The 18,249-nt window shown below is 38.3% G+C and overlaps 1 protein-coding gene across 6 annotated transcripts in view; it reads right to left on the bottom strand.

Annotated features, from left to right (window-relative positions):
• PSEN1 (presenilin 1) overlaps window positions 1-18,249 on the bottom strand; it is an 80,055-nt gene that overhangs the window by 31,542 nt on the left and 30,264 nt on the right. For all 6 annotated transcript variants that reach the window (XM_026008542.2, XM_026008538.2, XM_026008539.2 and 3 more), the window contains exons 4-7: window positions 14,915-15,162; window positions 12,727-12,868; window positions 4,283-4,350; window positions 3,085-3,305 (exon numbers count right to left, since the gene is read on the bottom strand). In XM_026008542.2, the coding sequence (XP_025864327.1) occupies window positions 3,085-3,305; window positions 4,283-4,350; window positions 12,727-12,868; window positions 14,915-15,162 (679 nt within the window). The remainder of the gene's footprint in view (window positions 1-3,084; window positions 3,306-4,282; window positions 4,351-12,726; window positions 12,869-14,914; window positions 15,163-18,249) is intronic.

Genomic DNA, 18,249 nt, shown 5'->3' with positions numbered 1-18,249 from the left:
GTTCCATTTAATTAAATTTTAACTTGAGTACATCACAATGGTGCTCTGTGAGGTCTGTAGCCTGAGGCTGGTAGGGATGGTGAAAGTCCCATTGAAACTCTTGTTCAAGAGCCTGGCATCATATACTTTTACAGGTGAGATGGTCACTATTAACAATGTCTGGAAGTCCATGATGGATAAAAGGAGGCCTGTACTGTGGCTTCAGTATGTGAGACATGTGTAACCTTGACATACACTTTTTGAGTATCTGTGAGGCCGGAGACTCTGTTATTTTCCTCAAAGAGGAAAAATCTTGGATAAGTAATTGCTGTTGCTATCATTGGTGAAACCAGATGACTACACCAAGGTGATGTCCCAATAGTCTGTAAAAATGCAGAGGGAGCCAACTGTTGGCTAGAATAAGATGACTGGCTAAAGTTTATCTAATTTTGCTGACTCCTCGATCCCACTCTTTGATCAAGGATGCGTGGATTAGGGCAGCCCCGGTGGCTCAGCAGTTTAGCGCCGCCTGCAGCCCAGGGTGTGATCCTGGAGACCCTGGATCGAGTCCTACGTCAGGCTCCCTGCATGAAGCCTGCTTCTCCCTCTGCCTGTGTCTCTGCCTCTCTCTCTCCTCTCTGTGTGTTCTCATGAATAAATAAATAAAATCTTAAAAAAAAAAAAAAAAAAAAAAAGGATGTCTGGATTAAGGCATGAAAAGATAGAGCTCTTCAGTAAGCTTCATCACACATAATTCTGATGCTGTCCACACAGTGTACTAACTCCCACTGTTGTTCATTCATTTGATCCCAAAGGGCTCCCCAGGTAGCCCCAGGTCTGAGAGAGGGGTGAGCTCCTCTAGTACGTTGTCAACTAGCAAGGGAGTGAGGACAGAAGAGGCCACCTCTCTAGAAGGCCCCGACTTCCCGACTTAGCTCTGTCCTATAGCAGGGACAGCATTTCTGTCTTAGCAGGGAGGTCCCGGTAACTGTCCTGAATTTGTAGAATCCTGCCTCCATGACCCACAAAACGATGTGGAGCTTCACAGGCCTGTGAGAACCTGTTTCCTGGAGAGCTATATATGCACTCTTCAACTGCCTCTCTAGCAGTGTACAGCATGGGACTGAGGAGGGCAGTTTCTCATACCAGAATCCATGGGCAACTTCTGATCATCATGGGCGGTCCAGGGATTTCAGGTGTGAGAGGAAGTTGCTATAGCTTCTACAGTGAATGATTCTCTGGAGGCAGGGAGAGGGGACATTAAAGGAAATGACTTCTATCACAATTTGGACAGATTCTAGATCCTTTTATTACAGAGGGCCCCAATTCAAGATTGGTGAATTTTTAACAGTATAAATAGGCTTACATAAAATTGTAAATGAGGAAATGTTGCCTCCAGATCCCAAAAAGGCGTAAAAGATACTGGGGTTGTTTTAACATTGTGGGTGTAGGGAGATTCCATTGTTATTGCTATTTCTTGTCAGTGTCAGAGATACAAAAGACCAATTTTCAGGAATTCAAGTGGAGTGGCAAAGCCTTGTATTATGTACAGGCATATGCCCACCCTCTTTTTTTTTTTGAGCTCCTGTGTGAATATTTTTATGTCTTCAATGAATATGTCAAATTAATCTTTTCAGAGGATAATATCATCAATGTGATGTTATACTTATGCCCCTGGAGAAAGTTGGATGTGATTAAGATCTAGCCAACAAAAACTGTACACAATGGTAGAGCTGCATAAGAATTCCATGAGTAGCCATGTAAAGATATAGTGTGTCCCTCTGACGGTGAGGGCAAACTGTAGCTGCTGAAAAAGGCACTGAATAGAACATATTAGTAAAACATCTGACTGCAGAGTATTTACCAGCTACTGATTGGATGGAGGCCAGAACTAGCCAGATTAAAGCTATGTAGTAATAGATGAGTATTCTGCAAACCATCAAGTACTACATGACCTAAGATCTTTATGAAAAGCGCAGAGAATACTTGACTTCTATAGTTCTAGGACTGATTGCTCAAATATGAGAATAGAACTAATTTAATTCTATTATTTCCAAGGACTTTTTCTTCATCAGTCAAATGGCGATGATGAGGATTCTTACTACAGGTCACCTGACATTTCAATAAGCATTTGAATAGGGATAAAATTATAATATAGAGGCTACATACTGACCTCTAAAATTGGATCTCTTTTTGGCTTTCATACAGGGTGATAGCCATAGAGTACACATCTATACAGCTGCTTTTCTCATTCAAGACAAGGGTACACTGTGTTCGGAACCCATGTGACACAAGTTGTTAATGAATTTGAATTTCACACTACCCAAAAAAAGTTTTATTTTTAAAAGAATAAATCTAAAAAAAAAAAAAAAAGAATAAATCTACCCAAGTTGCCTAAAAAAAGTAGGTAACCTAATTTTTATTTTAAAAACTAATGAGCAGGCAGCCCGGGTGGCTCAGTGGTTTAGCGCTGCCTTCAGCCCAGGGTGTGATCCTGGAGACCCGGGATCGAGTCCCAGGTTGGGCTTCCTGGGTGGAGCCTACTCCTCCCTCTGCCTGTGTCTCTGCCTCCCTGTCTCTCTCTCTCTCTCTCTGTGTCTCTCCTGAATGAATGAATGAATGAATGAATAAATAAATAAATAAATAACAAAAAAAAAAACTAATGAGCATCTCATGTGTGTGGAGAAGCACTCTGCTAGTGCTTTTCAACATAGGTTCTGAACTATTACAGCTCTGGAAGCACTGTGTCTGTTTTCAAAATAAGGAAACCGAAGCTCAAAGACTGAGACATTTTCTTAGCATCACAAACGTGGCGTGGTGGATGCAGGATTTAAATCTAAGTTTTCTGACCAGAAGTCTTGGATCCTTCCACTAATTCATCACTGGCTTAAATTGGGAAGCAGTAAGAAAAGATATTTAAAGAATTTAACCTCAAAAAAATGGAAATCTTTATATGAAAAAGACACTATAGCTAATTAATTATTTACTGAAGAGCTATGGGATGTAACTGTTATCACTTTCCTAAGTCAAGATAACTGGAAAAGGAAGGGAAACACACCAGTGAGGTACTTCTGTGATGAACAAAATGTCAGTCTTGAGTTTTACCATATACTGAAATCACAGCCAAGATGAGCCACGCTGTCCATTCTGGAAGGTACTTGATAAATACCAGGGCCATGAGGGCACTGATCATAATGAGATATGCCTGCTGGAGTCGCAGCGGCCCTTTCCAGTGAATTGCAATCATTCCCACCACACCAAAATTCCAGATCAGCAGCGCAACAGTAATGTAGTCCATGGCAACATTGTAGGTTTTAAACACTTCCCTGAAAAAAAATTAAACAGAAATCTAAAAATATTTATGTACAGTAATTTTCATCAAAATGTTGTTTAATGGTTCCTTCAAATTATTCATATCCTACCTTCATGTTTTTTTTTTACCATATCTTATATCAAACTGTGCTGTTATTTAACAGTTTTCTTTAAATTAATTCACTTTTTCCCTCAAGTTGAGCTTACTTTAACAGAAAACTCAGTGTCATTCATATAAATGGGAAACCAGTATCATAGGTCATAGCTATAAAAATAAGTACAAAAACTAAAAAAAGGCTATATACTATTGAAAATGCCACAATGAAAAGGAACCCTAGGGATGTCTGGGTGGGTCAGCAGTGGAGCGTCTGCCTTCAGCTCAGGGTGTGATCCGGGAATGCCTGGATCTATTTCCACATCGGGTTCTCTGCATGGAACCTACTTCTCCCTTTGTCTATGTCTCTGCCTCTCTCTCTGTCTCTCATGAATAAATAAATCAAATCTTAAAAAAAAAAAAAAGAAACCCTAGTTTAAAAATATCTGAAATCAGAAAAATAAATACGCACAATAAATTTTATAGCTAGACATATGTTATTTTCATAAAATGAAATTTAGTGCAGCCATTAAAAATATAATGCTAACCAGTCTTTTTTTTTTTTTTTTTTAAGACTTTATTTATTTATTTATGAGAGACAGACAGAGAGTTAGAGACACAGGCAGAGGAAGAAGCAGGCTCCGTGCAGGGAGCCTGATGTGGGACTCGATCCCAGGATTCCAGGATCATGCCCTGGGCCAAAGGCAAGCATTAAACTGCTGAGCCACCCAGGGATCCCAATACTAACCAGTCTTAAATATACCAACTACAAACTATATGTGGTAACAATTATAATTTAAGAGTATTTCATCAACAGAGTACATGGCTTTAAGTGACATTTATATAGCTCAAAAAGAGTTAATTTCTGAAAAACAGACCAAATATTTCACCACTTACCCCAAGTAAATGAATGAGAAAAAGAACAGCAACAATAGAGATGAGATAATAAGCCAGGCATGAATGACCTAGAAAAGAAAGCATTTCAATATAATTAACAGATCTCATAACCTTAAAAAAAGGTAAATGTCTTACTTCAAAAGCAATATATTATTTCTGCATATGTTATGCTTTTCAAATGGCAAAACTCAAACTGACTTTGGGATCAATACATACTTATATTGGAACTGTTTGGTACTGAACTACTCAAAATAGAAAATAGAAAATTTAAAAAAAAGAAAAAGAAAGAAAGATAGATAGAAAGAAAACAGAAAATTCATGGGGTGCCTAGATGGCTCAGTGGTTGAGCATCTTGTCTGTGGCTTAGGTTGTGATCCCAGGGTCCTGGGATCAAGTCCCACATCAGGCTCCCTGCACAGAGCCTGCTTCTCCCTTGGCCCCTGTCTCTGCCTCTCTCTGGGTCTCTCATAAATGAAGAAAGAGAAAAGAAAGAGAAGAAAGAGAAGAAAAGGGATCCCTGGGGTGGCGCAGCGGTTTGGCGCCTGCCTTTGGCCCAGGGCGCGATCCTGGAGACCCGGGATCGAATTCCACGTCGGGCTCCCGGTGCATGGAGCCTACTTCTCCCTCTGCCTGTGTCTCTGCCTCTCTCTCTCTCTGTCTATCATAAATAAATAAAAAATTAAAAAAAAAAACAGTTTAAAAAAAAAAGAAAGAGAAGAAAAGAAAAGAAAGAGAAAAAGAGAGAAAGAGAGAAAGAAGGAAAGAAAGAGAAAAAAGAAAAGAAAGAGAAAAAGAAAAAGAAAAAGGAAAAGGAAAAGGAAAAGGAAAAGGAAAGGAACGGAAAGAAAAGAAAAGAAAAGAAAAGAAAAGAAAAGAAAAGAAAAGAAAAGAAAAAAGGAAGGAAGGAAGGAAAGAAAAGAAAGGAAGGAAGGAAGGAAGGAAGGAAGGAAAGAAAGAAAGAAAGAATGAAAGAAAGAAAGAAAGAAAGAAAGAAAGAAAGAAAGAAAATTCAGCAAGACATATATAGAACCTTGTTCCTTTCAAAATATGTGAAATTAAAAAATAATGTGAATTTAAAAAATAATGCTTTCTAAAATTATCAACAAAGTCAACATTTAAACTTTAGGGAAGCAGTATGTTCAATGGAAATTTTTGTGGTATTTCTGAAATAAAAATATACTGAATAAAATAAAATTCAATGAAACTGAAAATCAGATATTCCATTAAGTAACTTATGTATACATACATTAACTGCATTTTAAAAATAGGCCTTTTAAGTTATATAGCCATTTGATAAAATAACATTCCAAATCAGTAAGAATTCAGTAAGAATCAGTAAGAATCAGTAAGAATTCAGTAAGAATTATAATGCTTTCTATGTTTACATGGCTCATTAATAAGTAATAATATTACAAATTCTTTGGAACATTTACAAGTCAGTCTAACCTTATGCAGAATTCATAGACTATGTAAACATTAGTCACTATTAGTTGCATACAGCTTATGAATATGAGAGAGACAATCAGATCTGACTTTTGTAATCTTTTACACAAGATGAACATTTTTTAAAATTTTTATTTATTTTTAAAGATTTTATTTATTTATTCATGAGAGACACACAGAGAGAGAGGCAGAGACACAGGCAGAGGGAGAAGCAGGCTCCATGCAGGGAGCCTGATGTGGGACTCGATCCCGGGTCTGCAGGATCACACCCTGGACTGAAGGCAGCATTCAAACCGCTGAGCCACGGGGGCTGCCCAAGATGAACATTTTAAATGGTAATTTTATGTAATGGATGTAATTGGGAAAATACTATACAACTCAGGGAGCCTGGGTTTGGGTTTTTTGTTTTTTTTTTAAGATTTTTACTTATTTATTCATGAGAGACAGAGAGAGAGAGAGAGAGGCAGAGACACAGGCAGAGGGAGAAGCAGGCTCCATGCAGGGAGCCTGACATGGGACTCGATCCCAGGTCTCCAGGATCAGGCCCTGGGCTGAAGGCAGTGCTAAACCGCTGAGCCACAGGGGCTGCCCGAGCCTGGGGTTTTTAAGAACAGAACAGAGAAACACAAAGAATTGTCAAGTAATTTCTAACCAAAACTGAAATTATTTTGAGGTGGATACACCCATTATATGCTTTAATCTTTCAATGAAGTTTACTGTTTAATAACAGAAGGAGTTATTTAACCAACAACTTTCCCAAACACCATCTCTCTCTTTTTTTAAGATTTTATTTATCTATTCATGAGACACACAGAGAGAGGCAGAGGCAGAAGCAGAAGGAGAAGTAGGCCCCTGCTGAGAGCCCTGTGCAGAACTGGATCCCAGGATTACTACTCAAGCAGAAGGCAGATGCTCAACCACTGAGCCATCAGGTGCCCCTCCAAAACATCATCTCTTAACCAGAATATTGTCTTCATTAATAACAACAAAAAATCTACACCCACTTCCCAGATTTAGTTGTTCCAATAAACAGGCTCTAAGCTATGAAAATCTAGTCATGATTAAAATATATATTTTCTCTTGTTTTGATCACCTAAGGTGATCTGTAATTATTTCTTTGAAAGAAAACATTTCTTAAAAATTCTCGCTGTGTCTTGTTCTTTATAACAACTTCATAAAATGGTACAATTTGGGAAGAGGTTAAAAGAATGGTTTTACATTGAAGTTGATAATCTTTGGACATCTGAATATTCTAAATTGACTGTCTATATACAACCAACTTAATTTCTGGTGTTCTTCCACAAAAACTTCCCCTGATAATTTATTATAAAAATTTTCAAGAGGCACCAGGGTGGTTCAGTTGGTTAAATGTCTGCCTTCAGCTCAGATCGTGATCTCAGGGTCTTGGTATCAAGCCTGCATCTCCTTTTCCATCTGTCTTCCCTCCCCACTCGTGCTTTCTCTGTCAAGTAAAATCTTAAAAAATATAAATATATTTTTCCCAAACACACAGCAAAATTTAAAGAATTTTATAGATAATACCTAACACCTACCATTCACATATTGCTATACTTGCTTTGTAGCATTTTTAACCACCTATTAGTCCTTTTTAATACATATCAAAGTAAATTGAAGACATCTGTACATCTCCCTCTCAAAATATTCAAATTTAGCAAAATATTCTAAAGGGAGCCCTTACTCTATTTTATCTGCAGAAAATCCAATAAAGCTTAAGCAGAAAGGAACCTTTCCTCCATCTCATCCCACAGTGCTCAAAGTCTCAGCTTCAGAGATAATCCAACTTACAAAACTAAAAAGTATATAAAATATTACAAAACAGAAAAGCTTTAAAAAGTGGGAGATGTACGTTGGTACTCTGTATTCATTTTAAGAAAGCACTTTTCTGAATACAAGAGTAATATATGTATATAACACTGAGAAGATTAAAAAAAAAAAAACACTGAGAAGATACAGAAACACTAAAGGAAAGAAACCATTCCCACTGACCAGTGACAACCAGTCATTATTAATGTTTTTTTTTCAGGCATGTTTTCTGTCTGCATGTATAAAGACCTTTTAACAACATTGTATCAAGTAATATACAGTTTAGCATTCTGTTTTTTAAAACTTTTTTATTATAGACACATTCTCATGCCACCAAATATTTTTTGAAAATGATTTTTAAATGACTCAATTATAATATTCTACATATATGGATGAATCCACAATTTAACCTGTTTTTATTTATTTAACCTTTTTTATTCCATTTTTTTTTTTTTTTTTTTTTTTTTTTTATGATAGTCACAGAGAGAGAGAGAGAGGCAGAGACACAGGCGGAGGGAGAAGCAGGCTCCATGCACCGGGAGCCCGATATGGGATTCGATCCCGGGTCTCCAGGATCGCGCCCTGGGCCAAGGCAGGCGCCAAACTGCTGCGCCACCCAGGGATCCCCTATTCCATATTTCTTATAGAATTTATGGTTTTCCACTTTATACCAATTATAATTAATGCTAAGATAAAAACCCTAGCATGCAAATATTTTTCTACATTTCAGATTCTTTCAGATATATTGTGGAAGCAAAATATGAAGTCAAAAGGTATGGACTTTTTCTAATTACTATTGATATACATTGGCTTAGGGACTTCACACACACAAAAAAATGTATTAATCTTTACCAAGTCAATACATGAAATGCTATTTTAATGTTTCTGTTTTTACCACTGAGGAAACATATATACAAATCTCTCTCTCTCCTGGTCATATTTCTTTTATAATTCCTCTGGCTTGCATTTTTAAAAATTTATTAGGATGTTCATTTTTTTTTAAAGATTTTTTAAAAGTAGTCTACACATCCAATGTGGGGCTGAAACTTACAACTCTGAGATCAAGAGCTGCATGATCTAATGTTCATATTCATAATGTTCATGTTTATAATTTCCTGGATGATTTGTAAATGCTCTTCATATTGTAAAGATATTAGCCCTCTGTCTGTAATAATAGTTTCTGGTCACTGATGTTATGTTATGATTTTCTGAATTATTACCTGAATTCAAAGCCTCTTCTCATGATGACTAAATAGCATTTCCCCTTTTTCTAGAACATCACGTGGTAAAACAGGCTTTTTTCTCATCTTGCAAAAATCCCTAGTTCAGCTTTCCTGTGCTAAAGGCTCTGAAAGAAAAGAGCCCTGCTTCAGTACAGAACAGCAAGCATCTCCTCTAAACTCTGAACTATCCAGGCCAGAAATCATGTGGGCTTAATAAGTTAGATTGTTTCAACTATAACAGTGATATGTAATAATTAACTGTCTTTTCAGTTCCTACCTTTTTAAAGTCTGTTTGGTCTTTGAGCTTATCGTGCTTCTCATAGACATTGCGCAACCAACCACTGACATAACAAATCCTCTGGGTTTATTTCCAAACAGGTCCTGGCAAGTTTCTGAATTTCTGACTCAAAAGCTCCTTTTATTGTACACTAGGAATCAAAGTAAACAACTTGTTCCTATAGAATTGGCTGTGCCTGCTAAGACTTGAACTTAACATAAAACAAAACAACAACAAAAAAACTAACACGAATGAACAAATAACTGTGGAAATATAGCTGAAAAAAGACCCTTTTAGACTGTCTAAAATGAGATCTAACTAGGGGTGCTTACATGGCTCTCAGTCTGTTAAACGGCTGCTTTCAGCTCAGCTCAGGTCATGATCCATGGGTCCTGGGAAGGAGCCCCAAACCCTACTTCATCAGGTTTCCCTGCTTAGCAGGGGATCTGCTTCTCCCTCTGCCCTTTCCTCTGCTCATGCCCTCTCTCTCAAATTAAAAACATCTTTAAAAATAAAATGAGGGGATCCCTGGGTGGCTCAGCGGTTTAGCACCTGCCTTTGGCCCAGGGCACGATCCTGGAGTCCCGGGATCGAGTCCTGGGTCGGGCTCCCGGCATGGAGCCTGCTTCTCCCTCCTCCTGTGTTTCTGCCTGCCTCTCTCTCTCTCATGAATAAATAAATAAATAAATCTTAAAAAAAATTAAAAAAAAATAAAATGAGATGTAACCAGAAGATGCACAAAACAGACCAAAAATATATCAAGGCAGGTTCAAGGTGCCATGGAGTAAAAACATCTACCCTGTCTCTACTGCCGAACACAACCATAAAACCTGGATAGAATACATGCAGCTGCTAGCTGAGGACTCGGACAAGGGAACAGAGTCAGGTGGGCTGGGGAATTAGAAGTGAGTTTACCACTCTTTCCCCTCCATCAGAACTCAGTGCAACCCCGAGTGGGCATGGGTGAGAGCTCTAGGAGAAGCCTAGGTCTGGATAAGGAACAGAAAAGAGGTCTCCTAACATCAAAAGAGAACACAAAAATCTCACTTTTTGGTTTTTTCCTTTCAACATTCTCTCACATTCAGCTCTGAAACCATCCTGTAGGGGTGGCAATAGGGGTTGCAGGAGCCTAAAACTTCAGAGGGAGGGGAAGTTTCCTAGCTGGAGGAGCTGTAGTTCTCAGAAAGCAGGGCAGATGGCACTTGCTCTATTTCTCTCTCTGTCCTACCACTTCTTGGCCCTGTCGGTAAAATAAAACCCAGCTTTCTGGCTACAGGAATGGAATGGGGATGTCGAAAAGAATCAAAGTACCAGGGAGATCACAGAAAGAAGAAACTGAAGAAAGCAAACTTTTAAAACTGGAATGAACTTATGGGCCCATCTTACGGTGTGTAGGTATGGGTATGACCCTAAACAGGATACAGACTCCCCATAAAATGTGAAGAACAAAGTAGCATACAATCTAGGTAAGACACAATGTGAGTCCAATAAAGCAGAGAAACAGAACTAGCAAGTAAACATGTATATGCAGAAAAAGTAATTGTCATGAGGATATTTAAATAGGGGAAGGAAAATGCTTTGCAGCATGGGTCTTTACATCATTTGCTCTCTGGTTTTCTAAGTATTGATGACTATTTCCCATCATCATATACATCTTTGTCTTCAATCTTTTCCACTTGCTAATGTCAGACTGTAGATGGTCATCACTTAGGTTAACACTTCCACCCACTCAAATGTTAAAGATGCAAGGTTAAATTGTGTATAATTTTCAAGTTCAAGAACACTGGAAAGGTATTTGATCTTACTAGTAATTAACCAAATACAAATTAAGGCATTTTGTTTCCCCTATAAAAATTAGCACAGAATTTTTAAAAATCAATGCTGGTAAAGGTAGGATAAGACAGTCTCATTCACTACTAGTGTTAAGTACAAACTGGTACTATCATTTTGAAAAAAGGAATTTTGCACACCATCATAATTAAAAATATGTAGATAGGGGTGCTCGAGTCACTCAGTTAGTTAAGCATCTGCTTTTGGCTCAGGTCATAATCCCATGCCCCTTGCTTAGCAGGGGGTCTGCTTCTCCCTCTCCCTCTATCCCTGCCCCGACTAGTGCTCTCTCTTGTGCTCTTTCTCAAATAAATAAATAAAATTTAGAAAATGTAGATAATTTGCCCCATAAATTATGTGTCTAGGCTTTTACCCTAAGGAAATAATTCGAAAAACTGAAAAAGCTCCATAAAGACATTGTTTTTTAGAATAGTAAAAAAACATGGAAATGACTTAAATGTCCAACATCAGGGAAATTAGGGTAAGTAAATTACAATACACCCCTTGAGTCAAATGTAGCCTTTAGACATATTTTCTGAGAATTCACAATATGGAAAAATGCTTATGCCAAAATAAAAGTTAAGAAAGGGGGATCCCTGGGTGGCGCAGCGGTTTGGCGCCTGCCTTTGGCCCAGGGCGCGATCCTGGAGACCTGGGATCGAATCCCACATCGGGCTCCCAGTGCATGGAGCCTGCTTCTCCCTCTGCCTGTGTCTCTGCCCCTCTCTCTCTCTCTCTTTGTGACTATCATAAATAAATAAAAAGTAACCCCCTTTCTTAAAATAAATAAATAAATAAATAAATAAATAAATAAATAAATAAATAAAAGTTAAGAAAGGACACATATTGATTACACATTTTAACCATGTTACAGCATTATATAGAAATAAATACTAGAAGGAAATAAAGTAGATTTCAATATTTAGAAAGTTATCATTTATTTCTTTTATTTGAGAAAGACCATTCTCATGATTTATATTACTTCGTGATTTTTCTAAGGCATGAATCTGAAATATGTCCCAGGTGGCTAAAATTCAGGAGTAAAACCCTTAGCTTGAGGGTGACCTAGGGGAGCAGACGCTGTCTTTCCTGCATAATCTCCCCTGCCCTTACTTCCCAAGGAAAGAACTAGTGCTACTTACTGCAGGAGATGATATAGTGAGGGAATGGATGGCTCCCAATGTAGAAGTGGAAATATAACCAGTCACCAATGAATTTAACACCAGTGTCTGAAGAAGGCTCTATTGGTCTGCACTCAAGAAAAGTCTGGATTTTTTAAAGTTATATTACTTTATAGGGACAGTTATATCCTATAGTACTATTTGTAAATGAGGGAATTCACAGAGGTCTTAGGATATATCCTGGAATGTCCTAAGTATACTGCAAATCAAAATGTTAAAACCGGGCAGCCCCGGTGGCTCAGTGGTTTAGTGCCTGCCTTCAGCCCAGGGCGTGATCCTGGAGACCTGGGATTGAGTCCCACGTCAGGCTCCCTGCATGGAACCTGCTTCTCCCTCTGCTTGTGTCTCTGCCTCTCTCGCTCTCTGTGTTTCTCTCATGAATAAATAAAATGTTGTGTTAAAAAAAAATGTTAAAACCATTTAGAGTGTGATAGGATACAAAAACATTTTCAATTATGTCTTTTAGTATTTTTTAAATGTTCTACAATAAGAGGGGGGAACAAAAAAAAACCAAAAAAAAAAAAAATAATAAGGGGGGGACTAAAAATTAAATCAGTTCTAAAATATAAGGCCCTTTTCTCTACTAGAACAATTAAAGTATGTGACAGGAAAACCCAATCACACAAAGAACATGGTAGAAAACAAATCTCCATGTCTCATGCTCACCTTATAGCACCTGTATTTATACAGAACCACCAGGAGAATAGTCATGACAACAATGACGCTGATCATGATAGCAGCATTCAGAATTGAGTGCAGGGCTCTCTGCCCCACGGTCTCAGTATCTTCCGTGAAGGGGGTATAGATTCTATAATAAAACAAAATACAAAAGCCCAAAGTAAGTATTAATGGATATCTCAAACCACATTCCTCTCCAACACCAGTTTTGTTTCCTTGATTCAACTGGTATCTTATAAGTGACTTTTACCCATCTCAGCAATCTAGCCAAGAGTTGTGGAAGCAAATTTGCCATACTCTAAGTGCTTCAAAATAAAAGGAGAGATCTAAAATGTAGAGGTGGATTTTTGTGAGCCAGACACTGGCTCCATCTAGTGGATGTTTCAAATTGAAATAATTACTCCTCAAATGTTCTTTGTCCACATTAGCGATTTGTTTAAAGAACTGGATTCTACTACATAAACTACCTGTGCTACAAGTCCTTGTCAAAGGAAAGTGGCTTATGTAATGGCTTACAATTATTTTTTTTATCTACAGGTTGACTGCAACCGGAGTTGTTTTGATACAACATCACATATCCATTTTCCCCTTGGTTTCTCATTCACATAAACATACTTTCATTCCAGGTTTCAATGTTCCCAGCTAAAAGAGTTGATTTCTGACTCCCTTACAGTTAGATGTGGCTGAGACAAAGTACGGCCAATGAGTTAAAAGCGGATGTGTTATGTGGAACTTCTAAGAAAGGCGTTAAATCTGCTGAGAAATGTGTCTTATGTCTTTTTCTCCCCCACTCCACTCCTTCATGCTTCCTGTTGTCTGAATTAAAGCCTGGGGCTCCAGGACCGATAAGGTACTTTGAGTAACCTAAAGGATAGAAGCCAAAGAAAAAGAAAGGAGCCTGAGTCTTTGATGAATGTGAAGTCACACTACCAATGTGTACTGATCACCCTGTACTGCTCTGTGGGAAAGAGATAAAATATGTAAACCATTTAAACCATTTGTTTTGATTTCCTATAATAGGGTCAGGAAACTTCCCGTTAAGGATTAGAGAATACATATTTTAAGTTTTGTGGGTCATACATTCTCTGTGGCAACCAATGAATCCTGCCATTGTAGTATGAAGGCAGCCATAGGCAATATATAAATTAATGAACCTTATTATGTTCCACTAAAACTTTATTTACAAAAATAGGTGGTGGCAGGCATATCTGTCCTATGGGCTATGGCTTGCTAACCCTGTTCTATAATATATAGCCAAAACTAACTAACTTATACAGATGATATTTCCAGTCTCTTTTGACTGCTGTCTCCAACTCTTGCCCCTTATTCATTGTCTTAGCCTTTCTCCCAAAAGGTTAAAAGCTTGGCTTTTAGAATCCCACACAGTTTGCTAATTCAAATTCCAAAATCCACTTAAAACTTTGAGCCCTAGAGGGGCCCTATAGAGACCTAGAGACAGAACTAAATGAATCTGAATCAAAGCATTTTTCTTGAAGGTAAAGGGCTTATACCAACAGTACCAAACAATCTACACAACAAACTCAAGAGTCTAGAGAATGCCAGCTTGCATTAATTCTTCATCCTTTCATTTAGACTTTTTTTTTTAACTGAGTAGTTATTATATAACCAGCCGTGGGAACAATCTGCCCTCATAGGCTTTATGATATATAAGGAAATCAGGCATTAAATAATGTAAATAAGTTATATATTTGCATATTGTGACAAGTGAAAAACAAGAGGTTGCTATAAGAAAGACTACCTGAAAGGACCTAATTCTGTTATGAGGTTCAGGGAAATTACGTTTGAGGACTTAACATTTAAGCAAAGATGAGAAGGATGATAGGAATTCATCCATCAAAGTCAGAAAAGGAAAGAACATTCCAGCAGAACAATAGGACCCAATGGCCCTGAGATGGAGAAGATTAACATTCAACTCTTAACTGCTCAATTTCAAATAAATTCAGCCCTATGAGATTTAATTCCATAACTCTTATTTTCTCTACTTAAAGCATCAAGTAATAAATAACTCCTTATTCTGTCAACTGCTCTGTCAGAGAGGATGAACTCTCTAGCCTTCATGCCCCTTTCAAAGCAGAGGTCTCCAAGGTGATGATGACACACACACTACAAAGAAAAGTCATACTAGCCTTGAGAATAAAAAAACACTTATACATACAGCTGTCCATCCTTCCGGGTATAGAAGCTGACTGATTTGATGGTAGCCACAACCACCACCATACAGAGAGTCACGGGGACAAAAAGCATGATCACATGTTTGGCGCCGTATTTCAATGTCAGCTCTTCGTCTTCTTCATCATCTTGTTCCACCACCTGGTGTGAGCTACCCTGGGGTCGTCCATTAGATAATGGCTCAGGGTTGCCACGCCGCCGCCTTTCACTGCTGTGCTGTTCTCTACTGTCATTCTAAAAGCAAAAGAGAAACTTTTTTCAAGTCAGACTCAGTAGAATCAAGGTATTCTACAAAAAACAAAAAAATGGAACAATTAGACATGAGATTAAGAAAAGACCCATCAGGGATCCCTGGGTGGCGCAGCGGTTTAGCGCCTGCCTTTGGCCCGGGGTGCGATCCTGGAGACCCGGGATTGAGTCCCACATCGGGCTCCCGGTACATGGAGCCTGCTTCTCCCTCTGCCTGTGTCTCTGCCTCTCTCTCTCTCTCTCTCTCTCTGTGTGTGTGACTATCATAAATAAAAATTAAAAAAAAAAAAAAAAAAGACCCATCATTACTGGAGTTCTAAAAACTCGAGGCAAGAAAGAATTCACAAGAGGTGTGCAGTTTAGAAGTCTGGATGAATGGAGGCTCTTCAGTAAAGGAATCCAGGTCCTCCCTCTCAGCCGGCTCCTGGTTTACCTCATTCTCCCCCTCTGTTCTCAATATAATACAATTGTACTCATCCTCTGACACTTGGCTTAAAACTGACATGTATTACATGTATTACTGACATGTAATGTAATGTAATGTAATATAGCAGACCATATTTGCTACATCTGCCAGCAGAGTAATCTCACCATTTTCAAAATTATTTTTTTTCCTTTTTCAAATTATGAACTGTTTTCTACCTTTGGTTTCATATCAGTTATACAAGGAACTATTTCACCTTCATAATTTTTAAGTAGGTTCTAGGATCCAATGTGGGATCTCAAGGTCATGGGATCAAAAGTCACATACTCTACCAACTGAGCCAGCCAGGTGCTACTCACCTTCATTATTAATAAGACTTAAAATTGGGGTGGCTCAGTCAGTTGAACGTCTGCTTTGGCTCAAGTCATGATATTGGGGTCCTAGAATTGAGCCCAGCAGGGAGTCTGCTTCTCCCTCTGCCCCTCCTCTCACTCTCTTTAAAAAAAAAAAATATATATATATATATTTAAAAAAAAGATTTAAAATCCTTGTAGTAATACATAAAGGATCTATTATTTCTTACAACTGCATGTAAATCTACAATTATCTCAAAAAGTTATTCAAAAGATTTTAAAAAATCTTTACAGAGAGAAATTAGGTCTTAAACAATTCTGATGCCCCTCCAGCGAGAGGCATCACCACCTTGCCCTGTATAGTGAGGGAACAATAAATATTTGATGAATGATGGCATGAAACTAGAACCTTTCTTACAGTCTATAGTTTCCTCAGTCTCTTAACCCAAACACCAATTTTATCCTTATTCTGGGTTTTCCCTTTCTTACTCTTCAAGTTCAATTTCCTTTTTGGTATTACTGTTCATATCTAAAACTCAACTTTTTGTAAAGAGGAGAGTGAATCTCAAGAGCATTAATAACAGTAAAAATAATAGGTAACAGGAGGAAAAGAACAGCACTCCTCCTCCTACATAAGTATAGGAGATGAAAGCAGACTGTCATTGTTGCTTGTAAAATGTAATCAGCCTGGTTAAGAACAGGTTCTCTTAGATCATGTGAGAACATGTAACTCTTTTACCTCATTTTTGACTATCGAGTTTGTTACTGTTATTCATTAAAAATATATTACACTCCTAATAATTGCTTAAAATTATTACAATGTACTGGAGACTGTGATATGTGCTTTATATTAAATTCTCACAGCCACCCCATTATCACTACTTTTTAGGTAGGGAAATGGCCACAGCTAGGAAGCATTACAGAGAGGGTTTAAACCCAGGCATGCTCGACTACAGAAACCAAGCTTTAACCACCTCTCAATGTGCTGTTCACAAGACAACAGGGGAACTCTGCAGACTCGGTGTGGGCTCAGTTGTCTTCTACTTTACTTTGAAGATATTCATCCCATAAATAATTATGAATTCAATATTCCAGGTACTGTGCTATGGCAATACTGAAATTAAAAAGATCTAGATGTTGTTCTTAAGGAGATCATAAGTTAGCTTTAATACAGGCTAAATATTATATCAGAGACATGAATAAAGTGCTGCAGGACTGATCATTCCGTGTAGTCCAGAAAGGCAGCATTAAGATTCCTTTTTTTTTTTTTTTTTTTAATGATAGTCGCACAGAGAGAGAGAGAGAGAGAGAGAGAGAGAGGCAGAGACACAGGCAGAGGGAGAAGCAGGCTTCATGCACCGGGAGCCTGACACGGGATTCGATCCTGGGTCTCCAGGACCGTGCCCTGGGCCAAAGGCAGGCGCTAAACCGCTGCGCCACCCAGAGATCCCAGCATTAAGATTCCTAAGCAGAAGAGTGAGTGGAAGGTTAATGGGCTCCAAGTGGAGACATGACAGTGGCACAGAGGTATGAAATTAAAAAGCAAGGCCTACTCAGAAAATCAGTGAGTACTCCTAGGCTGGCTGGAGAACACCGTTTGTCAGGGTTGGTGGCAGAAAAAGGTTAGGAACAGGTATAAAAAATTTCATTTGCCATGCCCAAGGACTTTAGACTTTGTCCCGTAGGCAATAAAAAGTCATAAATTGTTAAGACTGAAGTAGTGACACATTAGATTGTTTCATTTTAAAGAAACCTGACTGCGTGGCAATGGAAAATAGGAGATATATGAGAAAGATATTTCAAAAGAAGAGACAGGGCTTTGGGGCAAATTACATGTGAATGGTTAGAAAGGAGTCAAGGATGACTGGAGGTTTCTGGAATAAAGGGTTGACTGGAAAGGTGATGATGGCATTAATAGAGCAGGGAACACAAGATGAGCAGGCAGAAGAAGAGGAGAGCTATTTTAAAAATAGGGAGATAGGTGAGTGTGAGGTACCTGCAACCAGGCAGCAAAGTTCAAGGGTAGAGTTGGGGGGAGCCATTAGTCTCTACAGTTATGGAAATGAATGAAATCTCAGGGAGAGAGTATAGATGGAAAGCAGAACAGTGCGGACTTGTTGGTCATTATGTAATGTAACACCTGTGAAAAGAAAAACAGAGTGGATGATTACCAAGGAGAGAAGTGAATAACCCCTAAGCTTCAGCAGCAGGTGATAGAAAAACCAGCCAAAGAGATTAAGAGAAAAATAAGGGAGAGGGAAGAAATCCCAGGAATCAGTACATCACAGCAGCCAA

This window comes from Vulpes vulpes, chromosome 6, assembly GCF_048418805.1.
Source record: "Vulpes vulpes isolate BD-2025 chromosome 6, VulVul3, whole genome shotgun sequence".
Taxonomy (NCBI): Eukaryota; Metazoa; Chordata; class Mammalia; order Carnivora; family Canidae; genus Vulpes; species Vulpes vulpes.
The sequence above is the reverse complement of the archived record's forward strand: the minus strand, read 5'-3'. Positions and strand labels throughout refer to the sequence as shown.